The sequence below is a fragment of the Chiloscyllium plagiosum genome, chromosome 38 (genome assembly GCF_004010195.1).
Source record: "Chiloscyllium plagiosum isolate BGI_BamShark_2017 chromosome 38, ASM401019v2, whole genome shotgun sequence".
In the NCBI taxonomy this organism is placed as follows: Eukaryota; Metazoa; Chordata; class Chondrichthyes; order Orectolobiformes; family Hemiscylliidae; genus Chiloscyllium; species Chiloscyllium plagiosum.
This window is the reverse complement of record NC_057747.1, coordinates 8131326-8159069: the sequence shown is the minus strand read 5'-3', so window position 1 is coordinate 8159069 and position 27744 is coordinate 8131326. Positions and strand designations below refer to the sequence as shown.

At 40.8% G+C, this 27744-nt stretch overlaps 1 protein-coding gene across 3 annotated transcripts in view; it reads right to left on the bottom strand.

Moving 5' to 3' along the window:
- The window catches only part of LOC122541789 (A disintegrin and metalloproteinase with thrombospondin motifs 14), a 199083-nt gene that overhangs the window by 48573 nt on the left and 122766 nt on the right, over nucleotides 1-27744 (bottom strand). For 2 of the 3 annotated variants that reach the window (XM_043678771.1, XM_043678769.1), the window contains exon 6: nucleotides 4681-4837. In XM_043678771.1, coding sequence (XP_043534706.1) covers nucleotides 4681-4837 — 157 coding nt within the window. The remainder of the gene's footprint in view (nucleotides 1-4680; nucleotides 4838-27744) is intronic. The other variant, XM_043678770.1, reaches the window with a different exon arrangement.

Below are 27744 nucleotides of genomic sequence, written 5' to 3'. Positions count from 1 at the left end.
CCCTCCCACGCTGTGTGTGTGTGTCCCTCCCTCGCTGTGTGTGTGTGTGTCCCTCCCACCCCAGTCTGACCTTTCACCCTCACCTTGACCTCTTTCCACCTATCACATTTCCGACGCCCCTCCCCCAAGTCCCTCCTCCCTACCTTTTATCTTAGCCTGCTGGACAAACTTTCCTCATTCCTGAGGAAGGGCTTATGCCCGAAACGTCGATTCTCCTGTTCCCTGGATGCTGCCTGATCTGCTACGCTTTTCCAGCAACACATTTTCACAACTGAACATGTCATAGAGATATAGAGATGTACAGCATGGAAAGAGACTCTTCGGTCCAACTTGTCCATGCTGACCAGATATCCTAAATTAATCTAGTCCCATTTGCCAGCACTTGTCCCATACCCGTCCAAACCCTTCCTATTCATATACCCATCCAGATGCCTTTTAAATGCTGCAATTGTACCAGCCGCTACCTCTTCCTCTGGCAGTTCATTCCATACACACTCCACCTCGAGTGTGAAAAATTGCCCCTTATGTCCTTTTAAGTTTTTCCCTTCTTACCCTAAGCCTATGCCCTCTGGTTCTGGACTTCCCCACCCTAGGGAAAAATGTTGTTAATTTACCCTATCCATGCCCCTCATGACTTTATAAACCTCTGTAAGGTCACCCCTCAGCCTCTGACGCTCCAGGGAAAACAGCCCTAGCCTATTTAGCCTCTCCCAACAGCTGAAATCCTCCAACCCTGGCAACATCCTTGTAAATCTTTTCTGAACCCTTTCAAGTTTCACAACATCCTTGCAATAGGAGGGAGACCAGAATTGCAATATTCCAAAAGTGGTCTAACCAATGTCCGGTACTGCTACAACAAGACCTCCCAACTCCTGTACTCAATACTCTGACCAATACAGGAAAGTCTTCTTCACTATCCTATCTACCTGCAACTCTACTTTCAAGGAACTATGCACCTGCACTCTAAGGTCTCTTTCTTCAGCAACACTGTATTAGTCCTGATCTAGTTTGCTTTTCCAAAATGCAGCACCTCCCATTTATCTAAATTAAACTCCATCTGCCACTCATCAGCCCATTGGCCCATCTGATCAAGATCCCATTGTACTCTGAGGTAACCTTCTTCACTATCCACTATATCTCTAATTTTGGTGTCATCCGCAACCTTACTAACTAGCCCTCCTATGTGCACATCCAAATCATTTATATATGACTAAAAGCAGTGGATCCAGCACTGATCCTTGGGGCACTCCACTGGTCACAGGCCTCCAGTCTGAAAAGCAACCCTCCACCACCACCCTCTGTCTCCTACCTTCAAGCCAGTTCTGCATCCGAATAGTTAATCTCCCTGTATTCTATGAGATCTCACCTTGCTAACCAGTCTCCCATGAGCAACCTTCTCGAACACCTTACTGAAGTCCATACAGATCGCATCTACCGCTCTGCCTTCATCAATCCTCTTTGTTACTTCTTAAAAAAACTCAATCAAGTTTGTGACACATGATTTCCCACACACAAAGCCATGTTGACTATCCCTAATCAGTCCTTGCCTTTCCAAATACATGTACATTCTGTCCCTCAGGACTCCCTCCAACAACTTGTCCACCAGCAGTATCAGGCTCACTGGTCAATAGTTCCCTGGCTTGTCCTTATCACTCCTCTTAAATAGTGGACCACAGTAGCTAACCTCTAGTCTTCCAGCACCTCACCTGTGACCACCGATGATACAAATATCTCAGCAAGAGGCCCAGCAATCACTTCTCTAGCTTCCCACAGAGTTCTAGGGTACACTGATCAGGTCCTGGGGATTTATTCACTTTCATGCATTTCAAGACATCCAGCACCACCTCCTATGTAATTCAGACATTTTTCAAAATGTCACCATCTATTTCCCTACACTCTCTATCTTCCATATCCTTATCCACAGTAAACAATGATGTAATATATTTGTTTAGTATCTCTCCCATCTCCTGCAGTTCCAACATAGGCTGTCTTGCTGATCTATGAGGGGCCCTATTCTCTCCCTAGTTACCCTTTTGTCCTTAATGTATTATAAAATCCTTCTGGATTCTCCTTAACCCTACTTGCCAAAGCTATCTCAAGTACCCTTTTTGCCCTCCTATTTCCCTCTTAAGTATACTCCTACTGCCTTTATACTCTTCTAAGGATTCACTCGATCTATCCTGTCTGTACCGGACATATGCGTCCTTCTTCTTCTTAACCAAAACCTCAATTTCTCTTGTCATCCAGCTTTCCCTACACCTACCAGCCTTTCCTTTCACCCTAATAGGAATATACTGTTTCTGGACTCTGATTATCTCATTTTTGAAGGCTTCCCATTTTCCAGCCAGCCCTTTACCTGCAAACATCTGCCCCCAATCAGCTTTTGAAAGCTTTTGCCTACTACTGTCAAAATTAGCCTTCCTCCAATTTAGAACTTCAACTTTTAGATCTGGTCTATCCTTTTCCATCACAATTTTAAAATTAAAGGTTGGTACAATTGCAACATTTAAGAGGCATTTGGATGGGTATATGAATAGGAAGGGTTTGGAGGGATATGGGCTGGGTGCTGGCAGGTGGGGGGAACTAGATTGGGTTGGGATATTTGGTCGGCATGGACGGGTTGGACTGAAGGGTCTATTTCCATGCTATGCACCTCTATGACTCTTAATAGAATTATGGTCGCTGGCCCCAAAGTGCTCCCCGACCGACACCTCAGTCACCTGCCCTGCCTTATTTCCCAAGAATAGGTCAAGGTTTGCCCCTTCTCTGGTAGGTACATCCACATATTGAATCAGAAAACTGTCTTGTACACACTTAAATTCTTCTTCATCTAAACCCTTAACACTATGGCAGTCCCTGTCTATGTTTGGAAAGTTAAAATCCCCTACCATAACCATCCTATTGTTCTTACAGATAGCTGTTTAGCAGGAGAAAAGACACCTCACCAGCAGCATTAAAAGGGATAAAGAGACAAGCATTTGGATCAAGAACACAGCTCTGCTGGAATTGCAATCTTCTGCAAGTACAGGATACCATTGATTGCCAGCAGCTAACCAGTGCTATATGTTTGCTGTAGAACCAAACTGGAAAGAAATCCACTCCCTCAATGCTGCAAAGGATCACTTTGTATTAAGAAGCTCCTCCAGCATTATTGCCAACATATAGAAAGGTGAAAGTAATGCAATCATAGAAGAATTTAAACACATCCTGTGAGAGTAATCAGAATCTCTGCAGACAAACCTCTCGTCAGATGGATCAAATTCATACATTGTACTGCAAATAGATGCTCTGCCAGAGATATATCACAACTCAGTAAAGCACAGCTATGCTAGCAATGCTATTGAGACATTCAGCAGCGTGACACAAAAGTTGAATATGAAAAATTAAAAGCAACAAACTACATTTTCCACACATCCCTCGATCAAGTAGTGTGCAGTTATCCAGCTATGCACAGTGAAGGTGAGAAATTGTTTTATTAATTGTGTATCTCATTAGTTTATTCAATTTTGTGCAGCTCATGCAAGTGCAGCTTTTCAGGAAATTGAGCATGCAGGAAGAACTGTTAGTAGAGATGATTTAAGCCACTCCTCAAAAGAAAGCTCAATTTAATCTGCTCATAATGAATACAGCACCCCTCAAAAACTAGCATCCTGAAAGAGGAGTACTTTTCACTGACTGCAATTGTTATTTAAATGTTCTTATTATTTCTACTGACAGAAAATGAGAATATTTTGTTATATTCTATTAATGCTGGCCAGCAATTATAGGCTATGAAGAAAATGAAGATTATATTGAAGCAGTCAAAAAACATGGTACAATGACTCATATATGGCAAAATACAGTTCACTCACACATTAAATAGGTTGCAACATATATAATCAGCAATTGTGCAATAACTAATTATTGATGTAAGGAAATATGTACATTTTTTAATTAATGAAACTAAAATCAGTGTAAAACAAGAATAAAATGTATTGAAAACATCTTCTACTGTTACAAAACATTACCAATACCAGAAAGCAATTGTTTTACATTATAAAGTCTGAACTTGGACAATCATGCATTGGTTTTCTAATATAAAGAAGTACAAGAGGAGCCACCATATTCATTAGGAGTCTGCTAGGTAAATGTGAAAACTAACTAAAATGGGAAGGCAAGTTCTTCAATATGTTGCACAGCATAAATGCCACACACAGAGAGTGAGAGTGAGAGAACATAGAGGGAGAGAGAGAGAGATGGAGAAAGAGACAGAGAGAACATATTCAGGCACTAACCTCAATTAAAAACAAGCAAAGCTCTGGCATTTTCTGCAGCTGAAATTTATTCAGGGAGAATTCTGCTCAGGCGTTTCAAGTACAATACGGATATAAAAGGTTAAACGGCAGACTGGGAATGCAAAGGACATCTAAGGAAAAAAACATGCTATGCTGAACAAAGGAGCCGTTGGAATGGGAAGCCGTAAGCTTCAAATTTGGATGGTTCAAAAATAGCACATAAGGCTAAAGATACATCAGTATATCTGCTTTCAACTTCTATTTAAACTTGTCAATGGAATGCAGCATATAGTTGTATTAGATTTGAGTCTATAATTGTAATCTAAAGAAGTTACCTTTACAGATGGAGAATTCAGACTGCACACACTGCAGTACTGCACATACCTGATCGAGAACAATACAGTACCTTGCATACCTGCAGGGCCAAAATCTTGCCTGGTAAGGAATATAGCATGGTCGTGATATTCGGAGTGTCCTGGATCAGACCGCTGTTGAGTGTGAGCCCATCGGCAAACTTGTTCTAAACTTCGTGAAGGATTCCCACGCTCTATTAAGCTAATGGACTGTAAATTGAAGAGAGATTAACTAAGATAGCTCCGTATTGCTCCAAATAAAACGCCCATTTCATTTTTTTCAGGATTTACGAATCTGTGTTTTTTTTTTAAACTGGTGCATTCTTGTATTGTGACACACAAATTATACACAGGTATAACTCGATGCAAAACTGTCACTACTATTTCTTTTAACCTTGTATTTTCCAGGAGACACTTCCTTTGGCTAACCTGCTCAAGTATAAAACTCTTTACTGATATTTTCTTTGGGCAAGTATATGATAATGTGAAGTGAAATCCATATCTATGCTTCCCCCTCTCTATCTCGCTCTAACCACAGCTGCAGAGGCCAAGTTGGGTAATGTCAGCTGCTGTGAGGCCCAAGATCCACAAATTCAGCACATATCTGGAGTCTTTCACTTGCATCATTTAGTACAGAATGCTAATATAGACAAAGTGGTTAATCAATCAGTTAACTACTATATCTGTAACTGTACTTCTAATAACGTTCAAACTCATGGTTCAACTTAATTAACACCTCAGTTTAGAATAAGAGGAATAATAATCCATTTCATTCAATGACAAAGTTTTTAAGGTTAGGAGGTAAACTCTTAATCGAATTGAAGTGTTAAGACTGTGTCTTTTTCTTTCGCTGTGTTTTCGACTAGGGAATGAAATGGCAAAGGGACTGTTTTAAAACGAAGAACTGTGGAAAGAATTGCTGCACTTTTAGACAGCAGATTACGGAAACTCATTGTGAATGGTGTTTACACTGCTGCTTTGATCAAGCATTGGGGGAGGATATTTGGAGATGTGCTGGCACCAAGTGAGATTGGGTTGCTGATTGGTTTGTGGGGTTGTGACCAGTTGTGGATGACCAAGGTCATCAGGCTGACAACAATTACCAGATTACCTTCTAGGTAGCTGAACAGCTTGTGGGTGTGAGTGATATAGGCAAAAGTCTTCAGATTGCTGCAAGAAGTTTTCTCCCAGAAAACAACTAAAGCTTCAAAAAAGCCAGTTTATATTCCCTGCCTAGCTGCTGCAATATGTTGTTTTAACCAGGAACTAACAGACTTTGCAGTTAGTGTAACAACGGCCCGTGCCTCCAATGAAGGGAAAGTAACTTGGAGAAAAGAGTCATACCACATGGAAACAGACCCTTTGGTCCAAATCATTCATGCCGATCATGGTTCCCAAACTAAACTAATCCCACTTGCCTGCATTTGGCCCAATAGCACTCTAAACATTTCCTAGTTATGTACCTGTCCAAATGTTGTTTAAACATTGTCACTGTGCCTGCATCTACCACTTCCTCTGGCAGTTCATTCCACATTTGAACCATCTTCTGTGTGATAGGCTGTCCCTCAGGTGCCTTTTAAATCTTTCTTCTCTCACCTTTAAAACATGCCCTCTATAACAGAAAATCCTGACAAGCAAAAGGACCATCTCAGAGAACCCTATGATCTGGGGTAATTGAACTGCTTTTCCACTTTTCATTTTCCCCTCCACCTATAATTCTAATTGTTTGTGTCTGTATATATGTGTAAGGTGAGGGCGAGGAAGGTTTATAAAGGTTTAGAATTTAACCTAGTGGAGTTATATATTGACAGTTCATATCTGTTTTATCGCTGGTTACAGTAAACTTGTTTTGTAGAAAAAAACTCAGTCCTTGTAGAGTACAGAAACCTTGACTATGTTTTCTGTTAGCCTAGGTCTAAATGACAGATATATTGGGGATTTGTTACAATTAGAATTGCAAAGGGAAAGAGAAGGAAGGCAAGACAGAGATAATATGTATGTCAGCTTAAAATAACACAGTTGAAAAAGACATCAGATACTGATACAGGTTTTGATGGGGAGAATTGGAGTCATCACTTAAAGTCAATCAGGAAATGTTTAAGTTTACACAGCCCCATACCAAAATTTGAGGAAAAGGATGCATTCTTTATACCATTTGAGAAAATAGCGACACAATTGAATTGGGTAAAAGAAAGCTGGATGCAGTTAAGTTGACAAGTTAAGCACAGGAAGTTTATGCTTCAGAAGGTTCCTCAGGATCATGATGCTATTAAAAAAAATTAGCTACATGAGTTAGTGCCTAAGGCATATAGGCAAAGTTTCCATAATGAAATGGGCTGGGCATTGAATTCAAAAGGGTAAAGCAAATAAATTTAGACAGATGGATATGAGCATTAGAAGCTGAAACCACTCATTAAGTCCTCTGAGAGATTGTGCTCTTACAGGAATTTAAAAACTGACTATTTTCTGTAATAAGGACTCATGTTGAGGAACAAAGGATTGCAACTGCTAGACAAACAGCAATAATGGTTGATGATTATGAGCTCATCCATAAAACTAAAACCTGTCTCAGTCGTGTGACAGTAGATTGCGGTCATTACTAAAAACAAAAGCAGGATATCAGTATATGTTTACAACTATGGAATTGACAACCTGATTTCCAAAAGGAACCTCTTTAAAGACCATTACAGCTAAGGTAACAGTGGAAAAGTTAACAAAAGCAGAAGTTGCTGGAAAAGCTCAGCAAGTCTAGTAGCATCTGTGAAGAGAAATAAAAATTAATGTTTCGAGTCCGGTGACCCGCCCTCAGCACTGGAACCGAAACGTTAAGTTTGATTTCTCTTCACAGCTGCTGCCAGACCTGTTGAGCTTTTCCAGCAACTTCTGCTTTTGTTTCCAATTTACAGCAACCGCAGTTCTTTCGGTTTTCATTTAGTGGAAAAGTTAACTCAATTTTTTTTTTTACTCATTATGGACGCAAATTGAGAAACAATCTGATCAGAGTTCTAACTTCATGTCTAGAGTTTTCCAGGAAACCATTGGTAGTTTGAGGATAAAACAGTTGAAGTCAACTGGTTTTTTTCTGCAAAAATAGGGTGTTTTGGAGAGGTACCATCAGGCTTTTAAACCATGATTAAGGTAAACTGTCATAAATAGCTAAAGGACTGGAACAAAGGATTAGATTTCTTTACTACCAGAGATTCTCCAAATGAATTTACTGGTAGTAAATAATCGATTTGACTTGATATTTGGCCATGAGATTAGAGGTCCACTAAATTAGGGAAAATCAAAGAGATGAGTCCTCATTGCTGGATTATGCATCCTTGTTTCTAGAGGGCTTTCAAGAGGGAATTCTAGAGTTTAGGACCTTGGCAGGTAAAAGCATGGCCACCAACAGCGGAACAATTAAAATCAAGAATTGCAGGAATGCAGAGATCTCAAAAGCTTGTAAACCCAGAGGAGGTTACAGAGAAATTAATGGGCAAAGACATTGACAAATCTGAAAAATGGTTTCCACGTGGTAAAGCAGAAGACTTAGACAGTCCAATTCAGTGTGTTTGTTTTTAAAGACTAAAGATTGTACGAAGTACAAAAAATTAAGAAAGAACTAATATAAACCTCAAACATAGAATGTCAAGAGGCAGGAAAGTAGTAATTTTGGAAATAACTCAAGCAGTTTAGGGAATGAGTGGGTGGAAGAGGGGGGAATAATGGGGGAAGAGATTGGGAGAGGGAGAGAGGAAGACAGCAGGTCAAGAGAAAATAGGTAGATACAGAGATGAGAAAAGGGAAGATGGAAAGGAAGAGAGACGTAGTAAGTGGAAGAAAGAGGAGGAAGAAATAGAGAGGAAAAGATGGGAGAAAGGAAAAGGGAAAGAAATAATGGCAGGAAAAACGTATTCACTGAAAATGTCTGGTGATATTCTCACAAAACTAGAACATTCTCAAGGGAAATACTATTACCACCCTGAGATGGCTGTTGCATTTATCACTGTCAATGCCATTTCGGTTAATATTCAACCATAACAAATTTTTAAAAAGCAAACTTGGGGTCAACTAATTGTTTATTTCTCCATCTCATGCTGTCTCACTCTGATTCAGAACCTTGTGGGTTCACATCCCACTCTCGAGACTAGAGTACATCCTCCAGGCAAACATTCCTTAGCTGTAGAAGAGAGTGTTTTACTGTCAGAAGCATAATATTGTGGATGAGATGTTAAAGGGAGGCATGTAGGGCAGCAAGAATATTTGAAAGCTTCACAAATGAAAATGAAAGAATGGGCAGACAAACTTACAGTAAGTTGAACTTTTTAAGTAGGAGATGGCATTGCCTTTGCAAGGTGAGCCTCTGGAAGCAACATATGGTTACCCACACAAAATATTTAAGAAGATTAATAAAATGACTTACCTGATAAACATTCCTGATCATAGGACATAGAATCAGTTATGTCACATGTTGAAAAAGTATATTTTTGCAAGGAAGAGGATAAGGAGAAACCAGGGCATCAGGTGGTAACAGACTGGAGGATAACAGAAGCAAGACTGAGGTAGAAGTAGCCAGCTCTCCAAGTGAAACTCCTACAATTTGATTAGCTATCACAGAAACACTGGATCAGTTAGATACCGTGTTCTCACATTTAGAGGAGGGACAAGAGGAAGATCTTGCAAGACCATTGAGAAAATAGAAAGGTTATCTGTAAAGATACACCTGGATGTACGATAGACATAGGACAGTAGGACCAATAAAGCAACATCCTTCTTGGTTAAGCACAGACAAGCAAGCTCAGTGGAACCAGAGATTTAGGATATACTGAAATTTCACTTTGTTGATTCTAGTCAAAGCAGCTGGAAGTTCACCAATAGCGTTAGTTCCTGAAGAGAATGGATCACCTAGATTCTGTATAGGTTATAGGAAGATAGATGTGGTTATGAAGACAGATTTGTGCTCTATTGCACAGATAGAAAATATTAACAATAGTGTTAAGTCTTTCATTCCTTTTTAAATGATGTACTGAAGGGGTATAGCCAAGTGCCATTAACATTATGAGCTTAAGAAATGGCTGCTTTTGTCACATCAAATGGGCTATACCAAAATCTAGTTATGCTATTTGGATAAAAGAATTCCCCCAGCTACATTTCAAAGATTTACAAATCAAGTCAAAGCTGAAGTCTGTCGCTGAGTAATTTATTTTGATGATGTTATGGTATATGGTAAGTGATGAGAGACACATAGAAGACCCTTATAAGCTAAGCTGGTTCAGTGAAAAATGTAGTCAAACATGAATATGTGAAAGCAAGAGGAACACGCCTAGGATATAACATACGACAAGCTCAGGTGTTGTGAAGAGCAGCAAAAATGAAAGTGCTAATAGGAGTCTGTTTCTAAAAAATAAATAGAAAATTATTGGATTTTTAGGAATTTGGGTTTTAATAGAAATTTGTTCTCAACTTCAGCACAATAGTTGTGGAGGGAGATTGAAGAATGGAAACTCCAAGCAAGCAAAAGTAAACTACTTGTAATAAGTAGTAATTTTGTTAAGTACAGAAAGCTGATCCATTCATTCTGTCAACCTGAATCTAAAGGGCAGGTAAACTGGGGAATATTCGTGCTTGGGCTTGATTTCCAGCGTGTTACTGTTGGGGATAGAAAAGAATTATGCAGTGGGTGGGTGACTCGCTCGTAGCGGTCTAATTTAAAGAAAAACGAACAGCCACCATCTCCGCATTTAGAAGGTCAAAAGCCAAAGCAGTAGCATTTGCAATCTCTTCCAGAGTGGTGGCAATCCTCTGAATGTCAACCTCAAGTTGAAGGGTGGCATAGGGAGGGAAGAAAATAGTTAAAAGGCGCTGAAAGGTAGCCAGAGTTCAGTTTCTACGGGGTATCAGAGCCTCAAAAGGTGAAGTTTGGGAGTGGCAAAACAAAGGGACAACATACCCTAGGACTACAAGACCAACATTTGACAAATCGTTTGTCAGTGTGGAGCAAACCCTGTGATTGAGGGGGAACATAATCTAATCAAAGATTATCTTTTTATCACCTCTATTATAAAAACAGACCGTGTCTATCCATGTTGTTAAGCGTAGTAAGAGTATCTTTCCGTGAGGCAATCTGCCAAGTGAGGTTCTGTACCTAATAAACCTGAGCATGATGAGGCAGCAGACAATAAATAAGTGCTTGGTCAGCCAGTTTCTCATTGTCCTCTACCTGCCGACTAGTCGCAAAATAACCCACCGACTAGTCGCAAAATAACCCACCGACTAGCTGCAAATAAATTCCGCCAATTAGTCGCAAAGTAACCCACCAACTAGTCACAAATAAATACCACTGACTAGTCACAAAATAACCCGCCGATTAGTCGCAAAATAACCTGACTCTCACAAAATAACCAGACTAGTCGCAAAATAAACCGCCAACTAGTCGCAAAATAACCCACTGATTAGTCGCAAATAAATCCCACCAACTAGTCACAAAATAGCCCACCGACTAGTCACAAATAAATCCCACCAACTAGTCACAAAATAACCCACTGACTAGTCACAAATAAATTCCGCCAACTAGTCGCAAAGTAACCCACCGACTAGTCGCAAATAAATCTTGCCGACTAGTTGCAAATAAATCCCACTAACTAGTCGCAAAATAACCCGTCGACTAGTCGCAAATAAACCCGCCAACTCAGGTAGGTTGTACAAAAAGGAGAAAAATTGAGAGAAGGGAAAAAAAGGAGGGGAAACATGTCCAGAAACCTCGTGAAATAGAGGTCCTGACGTCTATGCCAACCGTTGGGGATAGAAAATAATTATGCAGTGAGTGATTTGCTCATAGCGGTCTAATTTAAAGAAAAATGAATCGCGCCACACAAACTTTGAGATATTGACTGTTTATTTTTGAGCTCACGGGGAGAGAGACATCGACCTAACGGTCACAAGTCACTCCGAAGAGATACAGAGATTATATAGGTTACAATAATTTAACAATTAGCAAACTGTTAATTGTAGTGTAATAAGTAAATGGTCACTTTGCCCAGGTCACTAGCCCCAGTAATGTAGTGTCTGGACGGTGCTAGTTAGCAGCTGATAAGCAAGTGTTAGTATTACAGTAGATTCCTGTAAAAAGAACAGCATTCCCATGGTGGGAAAGAGTTCACTATCAGCTGCAAGGCAAGCCACATCACTGAGCCTGGGAATGTACAAACTTAAAACAAGCAGACACTAATATGAGATTTAAAATGGATTCCAAGCTTTTGATGTGACAAGATGGTTGCTTTGGCTATAACTAATCTCCCACAGTTACCCAGTGAGATGTAATATAAGCATCCTGCAGAGATTTATCCCTTTACATGGAGCTAATATTTTCTTTTTTTCTATGCTTTTCCTCATATTAACCACCTTGTACATTTAAACTTCTTTTTAATCCTTCAACTGGATAACTTCTGAAGGTTTAAACACATGCCAAAATGCATGCTTTCATTTTTCATCCAAAGTGGGTTAGTCTCCACACAAATGGGCAGAAGGGTTAAGTACCGAGTCACAAATATAACTGAGAATGACTCAGGTCTCAAAGCACAAACTCAAAAATCATCTTGCGCCTGATCCATGAGTTAACATTGTACGATGAACCATGATAGGGTTGATTTTCTTTGCATTTCAAATAATTTACAGTCTGTCTCAGTTAAAAACAAAATGAGAACTGTTCAGTATTTCATAAATGCAAACTGATTTGTCCAACATAATCCAAATAAATAGGTAACAGCCTATTCCAAAAATCCCAAATTAAGTTAGCATTTTACCATTTGTTTATTTCACTTAGTTGTGTTAAAAGGACTGATCATTGTCAGCATTTCTGACAGATTAATTGCGTCTGACTCTAACACTGTACCTAGTATCATTTGTTACATCTGTACACATGAGAGTCAGACACACTGACATTTTTGCTGTAGAGATAGCAACAGTTGTTTGCTGGTCTTTTCTGCTTTGGCAGCTGAGTGATCTATAGGTGCAGAAGCGCTATGGATTTGTAGAAGTATGTGTCAGGCAAACATAAAAACATGTTTTCCTCTTCTGACGGACAAAAGTTATCTGCAGGCAATGCACCTTCAATGGCAAAATTCAAAACCTAAGTGAGACCGATTTATGGCCTTAATTAATTACTGATGAAGGTTGATGGATTTATAAAGGATTTTCTTAAGGTTTATTGCAGACTTATGAGATATAAGCAAGTGTCACTGTTCACACGAGTAGAAACATGCAAAACAGGGAAGCCACTTTGTAAGTGCATTAACTTGTATCATTAAATGTAACAAATGGCAGAAAATCTCAAAATCCTTTGGATTGGACGTTATTGCTTATATTGAAATAGTGGCAGCATTCAAAAATGGTTGTGAAGCAGTTTTGGATATTCTGAGGAGTGTATTGCAGTGCAATATAAATGCATAATTTCATACACTATTAATATGATTAATAATCTTTCATCCAGATCTATTCCAAAAGTACATTGTTGCACACAAACATAGAAGAACCTGAAAAGGAGGAAGACAGCAGGGACTGAAATATCTTTAGTGTCAGCTTTCTTTCAGTTTGGTGGTGAGTTATTTTGTATCATTGTTAACTGCACAAAAACTTGAACATTCCATTCAACCAAACATAAAAGATTTCAAATAACTTGCCTTGGAGAGGTACATTTGGATTTGAGGCTATCTGAAGAATTGGCTTTGATCTTCAAGCATGAGCTCATTTTTTCAAAAACGCACTGGTGGAACCCTATCAATCATTTTACTGCTAGTCAAAGGTGACACTTTTTTCCTCCTGCCTGGAAAAAATTCTGAATCAAGACAAACAAACAATGATATCCAAATATTCACTAAAAATAAGTTGGGAGTGTGAATCACAAGCATCTCTAAGAGACGGTGTCCACTTTGGTCAGTGGAACATTGACACAAAAGTTCTTTGTTATTTCAGAAAAAAAATAAATTCTACATACTAACACAGATAGACAGGGTAACTTGTTTAACACAGCAGGCCAGTAAACACAACACTGCTGAACATGGTTCTCCATCTCCTTTATCTATAGAAGATGCCGTTCATTATTATGTAAGCTGAATGATTTATTAAGAAATCAGTAAAGATTCTCCCGCATGGGCAGAATTTTGAAAAAATATCGTTCTTGAGATGGGAGGATGGCTGGTACATGCAGCAATTATTACCTACCCCTAAATGCCCAATGTGATGGTGAACCGCATTCTTGAATTGCAGCTGTATATTACGGTGTGGGCAAAAACCAAAATGTCACTAGGAGGGAATTTAACATTTTGACTGGGTGCCAATGAAAGAATGGCAATACAATTCCAAGATGGTGTGTGGTTGGAGGGGAACTTGAAGATGGAGTTGTCTTGATGCGTCTGCTGCCCACGTCCTTCTAGGAGCAGAGGTCATGAGTTTGGAAGGTGCTGAGAACAAGATGCTGAGTGCATCTTGTAGATGGTAACATCATTACCACTACATGCTGGTCATTGAAAACTGCCAGGATGTTGATCATGGTGAATTAAAAGCAACACTTGCTATGCAATCATATGCTCACTGGCGCTCAATTTGGGTTCCGCCAGGCTGACTCAGCTCCTAACCTCAGTACAGCCTTTTACAGCTGTGGTGAGAGTGACTGACACTGACATCAAGACAACATTTGACCAAGTGTGACATCAAAGAACTCCAGCAAAACTGGTTTCAGGGGTGAACTTTGCACTGGTTGAAGTTCTACCTGGCACAAAGGAAGATGATTGCGGTTGTTGGTCTGTCATCGCAGTTTTAGAACATCTCTGCAGATGTTCCTCAGAGAAATGTCCTGCGCTCAACCATTTTGAAGGCCTTCCCTTCATAAGGTCAGAAGTGGGATGTTCAGCATCATTCACAACTCCTTAGATACTGAAGCAATACATGTCCAAATGCAGCAAGACCTTGACATATCTCTCTAAGGTTTGGGCTGACAAGTAGCAAGTAACATTGGTGCCACATAACTGCCAGGTAATAGCCATCTCCATCAAGAGAGAATCTAACCATTGCAGTTGACATTCAATGGCATTACTATCATGAAGCTCCCGTTATCAACATCTTAGGAGTAACTATTAACCAGAAACTAAAGTAGATAAGCCGTGTAAATACTGTGGTTACAAAACCAGGTCAGAAGCCAGGAGTCCTGCAGCAAGCAATTCAACCCCTGGCTCCCTAAAGCGTGTCCACAATCTACAAGGCTTAGGGCAGGAGTGTGATGGAATACTCCCCACTTGTGTGGCTTAGTGCAGCTCCAATAACACTTTACAACTATCCAGGACAAATTGATTGGAATCACATCCACAAACATTCTCTCCTCCCACCACCAACACACAGTAAGAGCAGTGTGTACCATCTACAAGATTTACTGCAGAAATTCACCAAGGATTCTTCGATTACATCTTCCAAACTCATGGGCACTACTGTCTGGAATGGTGCGGGCAGCAGACACATGGGAAAACCACCACCTGCAAGTTACCCTCCAAGCCATTCACCACCTTGACTTGGAAATATATCACCATTCCATCAAAATCCCTCCCTAACAGCATCGTGGGTGTACCTACATCAAATGTACTGCAGTATTTCTACCACCACTTTCTCAAGGGCAACTAGGGATAGGCAATAAATGCTGGTCTAGCCAGCAACATCCACATCCAACAAATGAAATGAAAATAAAATTGCCTCAATAATAATGCTGTTGAACGCCCAGAGATGGTCATTGTTGGCACAACTGTCACCTAGCAGCTTTCAGCCCAAGCTTTTATGTTGTCAGGATTTTGTTGCATGCAGGCACAGACTGCTTCAGTACCTGAGGAGTTACAAATAGCACTGAACACTGTGCAAGCATCAACAAGCACCCCCACTTTTAACTTACGTTGGAGGAAAGGTCATTTCTCAAATAGTTGAATATGATCAATAGGATAATACCCTGAAGCTGACTTGCAAGAATTTGTTGGGACCGAGATAAATGACTTTAACATACAACTACCTTCCTCAGTATTTCCCCAAACAATGGATTTCCCCCCTCCTACTGACTTCGATTTTATTGGGGTTTCCTGATGCCCACACGTCAAGCACTGAGGAATCAGAACTATGAGAACATAGAAGGCATGATTAGTAAGTTTGCGGACAACACCAAAATTGGTTAAAGACAAAAAGAAAACTGCAGATGCTGGAATCCAAGGTAGACAAGCAGGAGACTGGAAGAGCACAGCAAGCCAAGCTGATGCTGCCTGACTTGCTGAGACACCAAAACTGGGGGACAGTAGACAGTGAAGATTTTCTAAGAATACAAAGGGATCTTGATTAAATGGGTCAATGGGCTGAAAAATGGCAGATGGAGCTCAATCTGAATAAATGCGAGGTCTTGCATTTTGGTACAACAAAGAAGGGTAGGGCTTATACAATTAATGTAGAGCCTTGGGTGGTATTGTAGAACAGAGAGACTTAGGGGTGCAGGTACATAATTCTTTGAAGTTTGCATCACGTATAGGCAGGGTGGTTAAAAAGGTGCTTGGCACACTTGCCTTCATTGCTCAGTCCTTTGATACAAGAGTTGGGAAGTTAAGTTGAGGTTTTTTTTTTAGATTAGATTACTTACAGTGTGGAAACAGGCCCTTCAGCCCAACAAGTCCACACCGCCCCGCCGAAGCGCAACCCACCCATACCCCTACATCTACATCAATAATTCTCATGATTTTTAGATTAGATTAGATTAGGTTGTACAAGACATTGGTGAGGCCTCTTCTGGAGACTGAGTCCAGTTCTGGTCACCCAGTAACAGGAAGGATATTATTAAGCTAAAGAGCATTCAGAAGAGATTTACCAGGATGTTGCTGGGTATGGAAGGTTTGAGTTATAAATAAAGACTGGATTGGCTGGAACTTTTTTCACTGCAGTATAGAAGGGTGAGAGGCAACCTTATAGAAGTTCATAAAATAATGAAGGGTATTAATAGAGTTAATGGCAGCTGTCTTTTCCCTAGGAGGTGGGATTTCTGGACTTGGGGACACAATTTTAAAGTGAGAGGAGACAGGCTTAAAAAGACATGAGGGGCAATATTTTTACACAAGATTGGTTCGTGTATAGAATGAACATTCAGTGAAAGTGGTAGATATGGGTACAATTACAACATTTAAAAGACATCTGGATAAGTTTATGAATAGGAAAGGTTTGGAGGGATATGGGCCCAGAGCAGACAGATGGGACAAGTTTAGTTTCAGGTTATGTCCAGCATGGACTGTTTTGACCGAAGGGTCAGTTTTCTGTGCTGTATGAGCCAAATGACTCTAAGTACATATTATAAAAGAGTATCATGAAAAGGCAACTCTTTCAGCCTGCACTGAGTCACCAGGAATAGATTAAATCTATGAAACTATTGGAGTTCTGATATAGAATGTTGGGATCAGGCTGTATTCGTTTGGTTGCTGATATATGAGAACTCTTGAGTAAACATGAATGAGGCGATCGACGTTACAGTGCACTCTTGCATCATTGTCACATTTCATCTTGGCATTCAGCAATTTTGAAGTCAAGTGGAAAAACTAATCCTTACATGCTAAAACTTTGGTTGGAATAAAAACCACTTGTCCAGCAATTAAACAAAGCAGCTAAATCAGCTCAGTGAAAAGGAACACTCAATAGTATGCACGCTGATGTGCAGAAAGCTTAAATTCCTTAAATTGTATGGGATTACAGTATGAGAGAGGTGAGGGCCTTATATGTCACAACTATGTCTAATAAACCTTAGAATCATAGAATCCCTGCATTTGGAAGCAAGCTATTCAGCTTATAGTTTCTATATCAACCCTCCGAAGATTATCCCACCCAGACCCATCTTCCTATCCTATCCCTGTAACCCTGCATTTTTTATGGCTAATCCCAACCCATAGTCCCTGCCACCTAGCCTGCACATCCCTAAACATTATGGGTAATCTAGCATGGCCAATCCACGTCACCTGCACATCTTTGGACTGTGGGAAGAAATTGGAGCACCCGGAGGAAACATTCACCGACAAGGGGAGAATGCACAAACTCCACACAGTCGCCTGAGGGTGAAATCGGATCCAGCTCCCTGGTGCTGTGAGGCAGCAGTGCTAACCACTGAGCCACTACACTTCCCATTGGCTTTAAATTTTATAAAATGTTTTAATTTGAGGACCTGGTTCCCTTTAAATGATACAGAATATTTTGAATCAAGGCAACGTCTTAAATAGCAACCACAGGCAGCACGGTGGCACAGTGGTTAGCACAGCTGCCTCACAGCGCCAGAGACCCGGGTTCAATTCCCGACTCAGGCGACTCTCTGTGTGGAGTTTGCACATTCTCCCCGTGTCTGCGTGGGTTTCCTCCGGGTGCTCCGGTTTCCTCCCACAATCCAAAAACCTACAGGTTAGGTGAATTGGTCATGCTAAATTAGTGTTAGGTGAAGGGGTAAATGTAGGGGAATGGGTCTGGGTGGGTTGCGCTTCGATGGGTCAGTGTGGGCTTGTTGGGCCGGAGGGCCTGTTTCCACACTGTAAGTAATGTAATCTAAAAAGCATAAATTAATAATTCGTTTTTAAGGGAAAATGTTGGAATAAGTCAAATAAGATCAACACAGCATAGGTTTCAAATAAGCACTAAATTATTCATGAATTACTACAAAATTAAAGTTAAGGATAGAAAATGAACAGCTCTTTATACTGTATTGGTCGCTGGTAATCAAGCAAAGAGTCTGGTGAAAAAACATGAATATTTGATGATCACTAGGTCCTCAAAGTTCACCACCCTAGCCAGTAAAAGATAAAAAAGTTCTTTCAGGAAATATGAAATATTTGCATTTGCAAAAGTAACGGTCAGGTAATCTGTCTGGTGCAACTTACTGAACGTGTAAATAATGTACAGGCTGTTCTGCCACAACGCGCATTTCATTGACATGATTGACAAATTGGGAACACTGTTTCTAAAGTGCGAACTTTTAAGACCAGCGATAGCTGTAACGCAATTACATCGCCAATATCTCATGTGCTGTTTCTAAAGCGTGATAATGCAGGGTTACACAAGAACGGAACCATCACATTATGAAAGAACTACCTGTATCTCTTAGTAGGATGACAAACCAGAGTCCTGATGAGCAAAACAGTAAATTTGTCTGCGAACGAGCAACAGAAAATAGAGGAATGGAGATGTGGGTGGAGTGAGAGAGAGAGAGAGAGAGAGAGAGAGAGAGAGAGAGAGAGAGGGAGAGAGAGAGATGGGTGTGCCAGAGGTTTCAGCACATTTTATTTAAGTTTAATTTCCAATAATTTATGCCTAACTCTTCATATAGCAGTCAATGAGCAATAGACAAGTTCTATTATCCATCAGTACATCCAGGTGAAGAATTATCTAGACTCGAAATGTTAGCTTGCTCTCTCTCCATGGATGCAGTGATCTCCATTTGTTTTCAGTCAGGAAATATCATAACACCTGCTCAGATTTAGGAAGATGAATAAGGAACTAATAAAGAAATCAAGTAAAGTTACCAATGCAAAGTCCCTTAATCCAACACTAAAAATATCTGAGAAATGGCAAGATATAAGAAAAGCCTTTTCTGAAAGAACTGTATTTTGTTGAAAGCATTACTAATCATTTTATGCAAATAATGTGTACAGTTGTATTTTTCATATAAACATCCATTTATATCTGAGAATCAAAAATTCCAAGCCGAAACAAGCACTTGCATAATTGGTCATAGATACATTGTGCAGCTATAACTGTCAATTCCCACTGCAACAAAACTGTTTTCATTTACTGGCAACACAAAGATGGAAACATTATAAATCTTGATAAGTTCTGAAAAAGTGCAAGATGACAGTCTCTCACTCCAAATTTGAAAGTGTAACCTAAGCCCAATGCCAGGAATGAAAAGTCTGCAATATGTTTTGAAAAAGGTACTCCTATCCACACACTCTAAACAATTAGGATTTGGCAGTGGAGGATATCTGGCCTCAATTATTGGCACTGCAGTGTAGTTCAAGCTAGGCACTGTACGTTGGGGTGATTAGCTGCAAACTGATTGTGCAGCTACCTATTGGAAACTGAAAGTATTATATAAGCACAGATACAGCCTTCAGTGGGAAAACCACTGAACCTTCTCCATTTCCTCCTGGATTAGCGCCACAGCATCCGATCAGTTCTCATTTCTCTTCAATGAAGACAGCTTATGTTTACACAGGCAAGGACATGACAAAGTATTAAATAAGCTCTTTGCACTCCAGAATAGTGAATGAGTAGAAAGGCACAAACCATGTACAGCTTCCTTTTCCTTCAGTTGCTAACACTAAGTGATTTGATTGAGATTATTTAACAGTCTGACGTTTCATAAAGCACTACATTCTCATTCGTTATTACTTACATTCTTTAACTTGAAATGGTGGATAATAATGTAACAGGGTTCGACAGGATAAACACAGGAAACATGTTCCTGATAACAAAAGAGCCCAGAGCAGTCCTTTAGGACTACAATGACGAGAGATTTCTTTACTGAGTGTGGTGAGCCTGCAGAATGCTCTACCACCGAAAGTACTTATGTATATCATACAACCCTTACTACACAGGAGGCGGCTATTCGGTCCATCGAGTCCACACCTGCCCTCTGAAGAGCATCCCATCCAAACCAACCCCTTACCTCATCCTGTAACCCCATATTTACGTTAGCTAATCCACCTAACCTATGTATCTCTGAACACTATGGACATCTTTGAGATTAAAACATTGAATGGTTTCAAGAAGGAATTAGGTATAGTTCTTAGGGCTAAAGGGATCAAAGGTTATGCATAGGGGGAAAGTTGTTACTGAGTTGGATGATCAGTCATGATGATATGAATGGTGGAGCAGTCTCAAAGGGCCAAATACTCCTGTCTTCGATGTTTCTATGAATGTATGGCTTCTCAAAAAGCCTGATGTAAATAGGTGACTTTCTAAAACTGAAACCCATGAAATATGGCAAGAAACAAAGCAATAGCAACATGGTACAAAATTGACAAGGACTGAAAAGTTGTGATGAATTTTTATGATTTTTCATTCCAGAGGGAGTGTCACTGTGGTGTTTCAAGATTCAGTACCAGGTTCATTGTGCTGAATTTTAACTGCCCTAATTTGGGGTAAATGATCCGCTTTTCAACTTGTAGACACTTTGAAACTTAGAAATGAACACAGAAGATGATGATGACAGAACTTAAGAGGTCATACATGTGGATTCTTAACAGGTAAAATTTAACATAGGGAGGTAGGAGGTGATATACATCTGTAGCAAGAATGAGAACAACAGTTCAAGCTAAATGGGACAATGTTAAAGGAGTTGAAAGAATAAGGGGGCCTGTGGTGTCTGTGTAAAAATCTACCAAGGTGTAAAATTGGTTGTTCGGCCCAACAAGTCCACACCGACCCTCCGAAGAGCAACCCACCCAGACCCATTCCCCTACATTTAACCCTTCTCCTAACACTACGGGCAATTTAGCATGGCCAATTCACCTAACCTGCACATTTCTTAGACTGTGGGAGGAACCCGGAGAAAATCCACGCAGACACTGGGAGAATGTGCAAACTCCACACAGACCGTCACCTAATTGAACCCAGGTCTCTGATGCTGTGAGGCAGCAGTGCCACCGTGCCTGTTGGAAGATAAAGTAAGAGCAGTCCGAACTTTGAAGACTGGCTTGAAGAAACAAAGCCTTGCTAGATGTCAAGGTGTCACAGTTCTTATTTGATTGTAGGACCACCCCAAGTGCAACTGCAGAGAATACACTGATCATCGCTAATGGGTAGAAGACTTCACACCAAGTTGAGTCTCATCTCCCTGGACGGTGGGGGTGAGGTAAAATGGCAACAGGAACGCCATTGTTGGACTCAAGATTCTGCCAAGTGAGACAGACAGTTTGATACAGGGGGTGAGATTTGGTGCAAGAATCATAGAAATAGGCCTGTGTGGTTAAGACACGTGGTCAACATGAGGTTAGGCCCAGTGACGTATAACCTTAAGGTAGTCGCGATGATCTTGAACAAGCAGGTGGATCATATGAAAGCCGCAAATTCGCAAAAAGAACGGGAGCAACCCGGAACCCTCAGAAAGGCTGCCAGAACCCATGGGTTCACCCGCTCCATCAAGCGCTGGCGAGTCCTCAATTAGCGATGGACATGACAGATGCCGCCGCCTCAACGCTTTTCATGCGGAAGAAGAGAGTGATAATCAACTGAGGTGCTTCTGGAACATGAGGCGCGCTGCTGTATGTTGCACACTGCTCGGATTGGACACTGAGTCGAAAGAACTTGACTCAGTGCTAAAACACCTCAGGAGGTGCTTCAAGAAAAAGGACCAGCGTATGTCCGTAAACTCGGAGGGAGAAGTAAGTAACAAGGTCAGCCAGCTGGACCTCATAGAATGAGTTTCCTGATTGACGCTGTTAATCTGGTCCATTCACGGAGTTCTGACTGATGGATAATAAAAGGAAGTGTCAGAGATCCTGGTATTCCAAGAGCTGACTCTGAAAAGGCAGTACTAAAGTCAAGGACTGTTCATATGTAAATAAAGAGTGACAGGATACCGCCCCCTGGAGTTATTTCAGTGTCAGCTTAATGTCGAGCTTTGAGCCTGGACAGGTCATTGTCTTCCTAACAGCAAGGAGAGGATGGAAAGTCCCACCTACTGCCATCGCTCCAGAAGCACCATTTCCTCTGTTGGATAGAAAGCTCTGACCCACAGGATGGGAATGATGCAAAAATCACATAATGTAAGACCAAAAGGAGATTGCATCAACTCGGGCATCTGATCCTTAGTGGCACGAGGAAGGCCTTTGCAAGGGACACAGTATATCTTCAGTGGAGGCTGATCAGTGGTTGGCTTGACCTCATTTCTCCATTGGGCTCATGGGCAATATAGAGACCAGCAAGCAAGGCTCTACCGAACTTCCATGAATCTCTCAAAAACATTTGATACAGTGTGTAGGACAGGGCCTATACTGGTACTAGAGAAAACTAGCTGTGCCCCCTTGTTTCCCAGTCTCTCTCAATCAGTCAATGAGAACATGCACAGTGCCATTCAGTTCAGCAACTCCACCTTTGGCAGTTTGGAAATCAAGAATGTGGTGAAACAAGGCTGTGTCTTAGCCTTTACTCCATGCCTTTTTTCCCCTCTATCATCTAAACTGCTGATTTTCCTCGAGTGTGCCTCCTCCGACAATCATGTTGGAAACTCCTCAACCGATTAGGATTGAAAGCCAAGACAAAAGTGTAACATCCCCTGATTTGAACATTTCTGTATATGGACAATTCTACACTGGTTACTTAAACAGAAGATCAGCTCCAAAGTCTTGTGGATCATCAGAAAATGGGTCGCGAGTGTCGTGCTGGAAAGGCACAGCAGGTCAGGCAGCATCCGAGGAGCAGGAGAATCAACGTTTCAGACATAAGCCCTTCATCAGTTTCCTGACGTCAATTCTCCTGCTCCTTGGATGCTGCCTGACCTGTTGTGTTTTTCCAGCACTACACTCTCGACACGGATCTCCAGCATCTGCAATCCTCACTTTCTCTTAGATCACCAGAATGTGTCATGTTCTCCATCAGAATCGGTGTCAAGAAGTTATGGAAGAGTGCTGTGTCCCTGCCTGTGAAGCAGTCAGCACTTTCTAATACTTAGAGTCTGTGGCAATAGACAGACAGCCTGTTGAACAAGAGCTATATTGGAGAGACTCTGGCCAACGAACAAAACTGTCAAGAAAAGAAGCAGGAAACCAACCTGCAGCTCAAGATGATTATTTACAGGGTTTACAGTCTCAGCACATTTCCATATGATAGAGAAAACCTGGACATCTTTCACATATACTAAAGGTTTAATAATATCCATCTCCATGATCTTTTTCTTAAATATTTCTTCATGGGTTGTGGACATCACTGGCTAGGCCAGCATTTATTACCCGTCTCTAATTACCCAGAAGGCAGTTGAAAGTCAAACATATTGCTGTGGTTCTGGAGTTAGATGTCAGCCAGAAAAGGTAAGGATGGCTGATTTCCTTCCTTAAAAGGACACTAGTGAACCCAGAGGTTTTTACAACAGTCGACATGATCACTCTTGGGCTAACCCTTTCTTTTATTCCAGATTTTGATTGAATTCAAATTTCACTATCTGCCATGCCCCCAGAACATTCATCTGAAGTTCTGAATTACTAGTCTAGTGACATTACCACTAAGCCACTAACTCCACTTGTCTGTGTTGTCAGTTTTGCATGGAATGACGCAGCCATGAATGAAGCAGATCTTAATAGGGCAAACATGCCAGCTTGATCGTGCTTCTTTGCCTTAAACACCGATTGAAGATGTTGTATCTCCAAGGGTATATGATATGTGGACTTGGCCCATGCCAGTAGATCAACAGGGTGTGGAGAGCTCCAAATCAAGAATGCTGCCAGCAGATATATAAACGCTCTCAACATAATGATGACAAGTGAAAAACTCCACCTGACAATCAATGGAAATGGCAGCACAAGCTTTGGGTGGGAATTTGCCATCATGATGGCATATTGTTTCAGAAGCTACAAAGCAGATCCCAACTCCGCAAACAAGGTTCAGCAGATGTTACCTTGTACCGACAGACAAGGCGAACTTCATGTAATGCAGATGCAACAGACTTTGCGTTTCCAGAATTGTCTAGCTCAGCCATCAAAAGAAGTGTAGCACATGATCCACTCTGACATTCACAGGTTGCATTACCGTGCTCAAGTGGTGTTCTTCAAGCTGAGCCAGACTGGTGAGGTGTTCACTTGCATCAGAATACTCTGCAATTCATATGCTCCACTTGTAAAGCCAGTTGGAGCACCTGTTGAAGTCCAGTTGGGCTTCAGCCAAAGGCATTTTTGCACAATTACATTAATCCCATTTAGCAAATGGTCTCTAAGTATCTCATTAAGGGTTAAACCAAAGTCACATGCTGCTATCAGTTATCTTAACCTAGTCAAAATCCTGATACAGATTCCAATGGTACTTGAATTGCCAAGTAAAAATAGTAGTGTCTCAGAATTAGAGGTGACTTGAGGGTCATAATATTCCTTAGCTATGTCCATCAATTCTTAAAAGGTTTTGGTATCTAGTGCCTGAGGGAAAGTTAGGCTCCTAATAACAGAAAAAGATGCAGCTCCACAGGCTGTCAGGAGAATTACTTGTTGCTTTCCGTCTGCCACAATGTCATTTGCCCAGAAGAAATAACTCATGTTTTCCACGGGCTGGGCCCAAACCTCGATGACAGCGTCAAATGAGTCAAGCTTCACAAACAATGGCATGATGTAAGAAATGCTTACCCCAACTCAATTAGACTGTTATGAGCGAGTTTATTCAGGAATGTGCTTTCGTCTCGCTGCCACTGAAATAACTCCACAGATGTCAGTATCCCATTACTTATATTGAACAAGAACAGTCCTTGACTTTAGAACTACCTCTTCGAAGTCAGCTATCAAAGTGGCAGTAACTGTGATATTCCTTTTTTTTATATTTTCTTTTCTCTTCTTTATGATTATTTCCCCCCAGCAGCCATGCTATGTATGTGCAGGTGTCAGACACATTGAAAAACAACAAGTGTGTAAATCCTTATTTATGTACCACTACCAGGAAGAAAGGAAACGCCCGAGTGGCCAGTGACAAGCACCCTTCTCGGAAGGCAATGCTGCATTATTCAAACAGTGAAGGGGAGGGCAGGGATTAAATCAAAATAGAGTTGGAGGGGGAAGATATTCCTCTTTTTATCTGTCAGCCATGGCTGCCTGATTGGACCAGATTAACAGCCTCAATTTGGGAACTCATATTCTACAAGGTCCAGCTGACTGACCTCGTTACAATCACTACATGAAAGATAAGTGCAGAAGGTCACAATCACATACAGATATCCATCTCAAATGAATATAGCTTGGCGTAGCACCTGCCTGTCCCTGTCAGTGAATGAAATTCGTAAATGAAGTGCAAGCAATTTTGTTGACATGGTGTTGAGTACTCTTTTGATCATGCAAAGTCAGCAGTAAATTGCATTTCTTCCCATAGATTGACGCATTTCTTGCTTGCACACTATAATGCTGTAATTCACACAACTGCATGAGGCTGTCACATCCTTTCGGATTAGGAGACAGGCAGCAAGATGGGTGAACTGCTCTTTTGCCTCAAGGACCAGAGTCATTTTGTAAGGCGTCTAAAATGCTTTTTGTTTCTGTTTTAACTCATTGGCAAACATGGTGACTTCGACTTCAAAGATGACAGACCACACAGACTTGAGTGTTCTATTAATGTTATCTAGGGAGTCCTCAGATGGGAGGGACAGTCGAATAACATCTGACATTCTTCATCATTCTGGACAGGGAATGTTGACCTGCAGCATGCCACAGTCTTTACATTTGTGTGAATTCCATGGTTGTGCCTTTATCCCTACTACTGAGAAGTGACTGATCAGCATTGCAATCTGCTTATGTTGATGATTGCCCTGAACGGTAGTGTTGGTAATACAAAGTCCACACTGTATACAAAGTTCCACTAACCATTGTGGATTTATTTCACCTTGCCAAAGCCATTACCTCCAAGGCTTGATTACCAAGTAACTCTGTCTCATCCTATCCTCACATTAAAGTTTCCCATGTGACAGATGCTTCAAAATGTTCCTAACAAAGCAGTGAATAAAACATAATGAAGTATCCTGGGCTTTGTAAAGAGATGTATGTTTTCTAAAAGCCAGGAAGCTACCATAGTCCATGTATTGCAGAAAAAGGCCATTTGGTCTATCGAGCCTGCACTGACACTCTAAACAGCATCCCACCCAAACTCAGCCCCCTATCCTATCTGTGTATTTATCATGGCTAACTCACCTAGCCTACACATTCCTGGACAGTCTGGATAATTTAGCACAGCCAATCCACCTAATCTGCAGTATTAACTACTGTGCCACCCAATAACTTAATTCACTGGAATAAAGGGCCCAATTCTGGGCACCACTCTGGGCTCCAAAGTGACAATGCAGAAGAGTTATGAATAGTTCCAAGATGAGGGACTACAGGAACCTAGACATACTTCAGAAACTGGGGTTGGTCTCCTTAGAACACAGAAAGCCGAGTGCACATTTGATACAGATGTTCGGGTTTTGGAAGGTTTGGATAGAATAAATAAACAACAGATGTTTCCAGTGGCTGAAGATTTTGGTAGCCAGAGCATATTTTTAAAAAGCCAACAACCCGGGGGTACATGAGTAAAATCATCTTTACGCCAATGAGTGGTGAAGGTTAGAATTTACAAGCTGGTAGTGTGGGCGAAACCGATGCAAAAGTATTTTCAAAAGAGACTTGCAGTAAAAAAAAATCCAGAAAAGGAAGCAAATCATGAGGCCTGAAAGAGTCACAAACAGACTCAAGGGGTGAAGGATCACTTGCTATGTTGCACTATCACTCTTTTAGCACAAAACTATTTTGAATTGTATTTTAAGAATAACTATTTCCAAAAAATGAAGGCGGCCTCAGGTACTGAAAACAGGTTATCTATAACTCTTATTTATTATGTGGATCAAGCTGGTCCTGAAGTAGCACAGTACAGGGGTGAGGAATTACTTGATTAATTTGATCACTGAGTATCACATAAATATTTTTAATCCTGCTAATGTAGAGCATCTGTAAATACTAGAAACATGCCCCCTGCAAAATCTGCATTTGACCTTTAAAGGACATGACAGTAAATTTCAGTCACATAACCTTTTCAGAGGGATGATACGGAAAACAATTTTAAGCAAAACTCTAAATGCAAGCTAGAGACAGCTGAAAGCCAGAGAAAATATAGCTCATTCATTATATTGCTTAAAGCTGAATGACATAGCATTCGAGCCACAGCCAGATGCTTCACTGAGGGGACTTAGTGACTTGTAATGTTGGAATACATGAAGAGCCACGACTAAGATCACATGTTAGTATCAAGTGTCTGGAAATAAAACCCAGACACTCCCACAAACTTCTCATTTTCTATGGGTGTCAAGGAATATGGAGAGAGCGTGGGAGTATGGTGCTGAGAGACAGGATCAGTCACATCATATTAAAAGGGCTCGT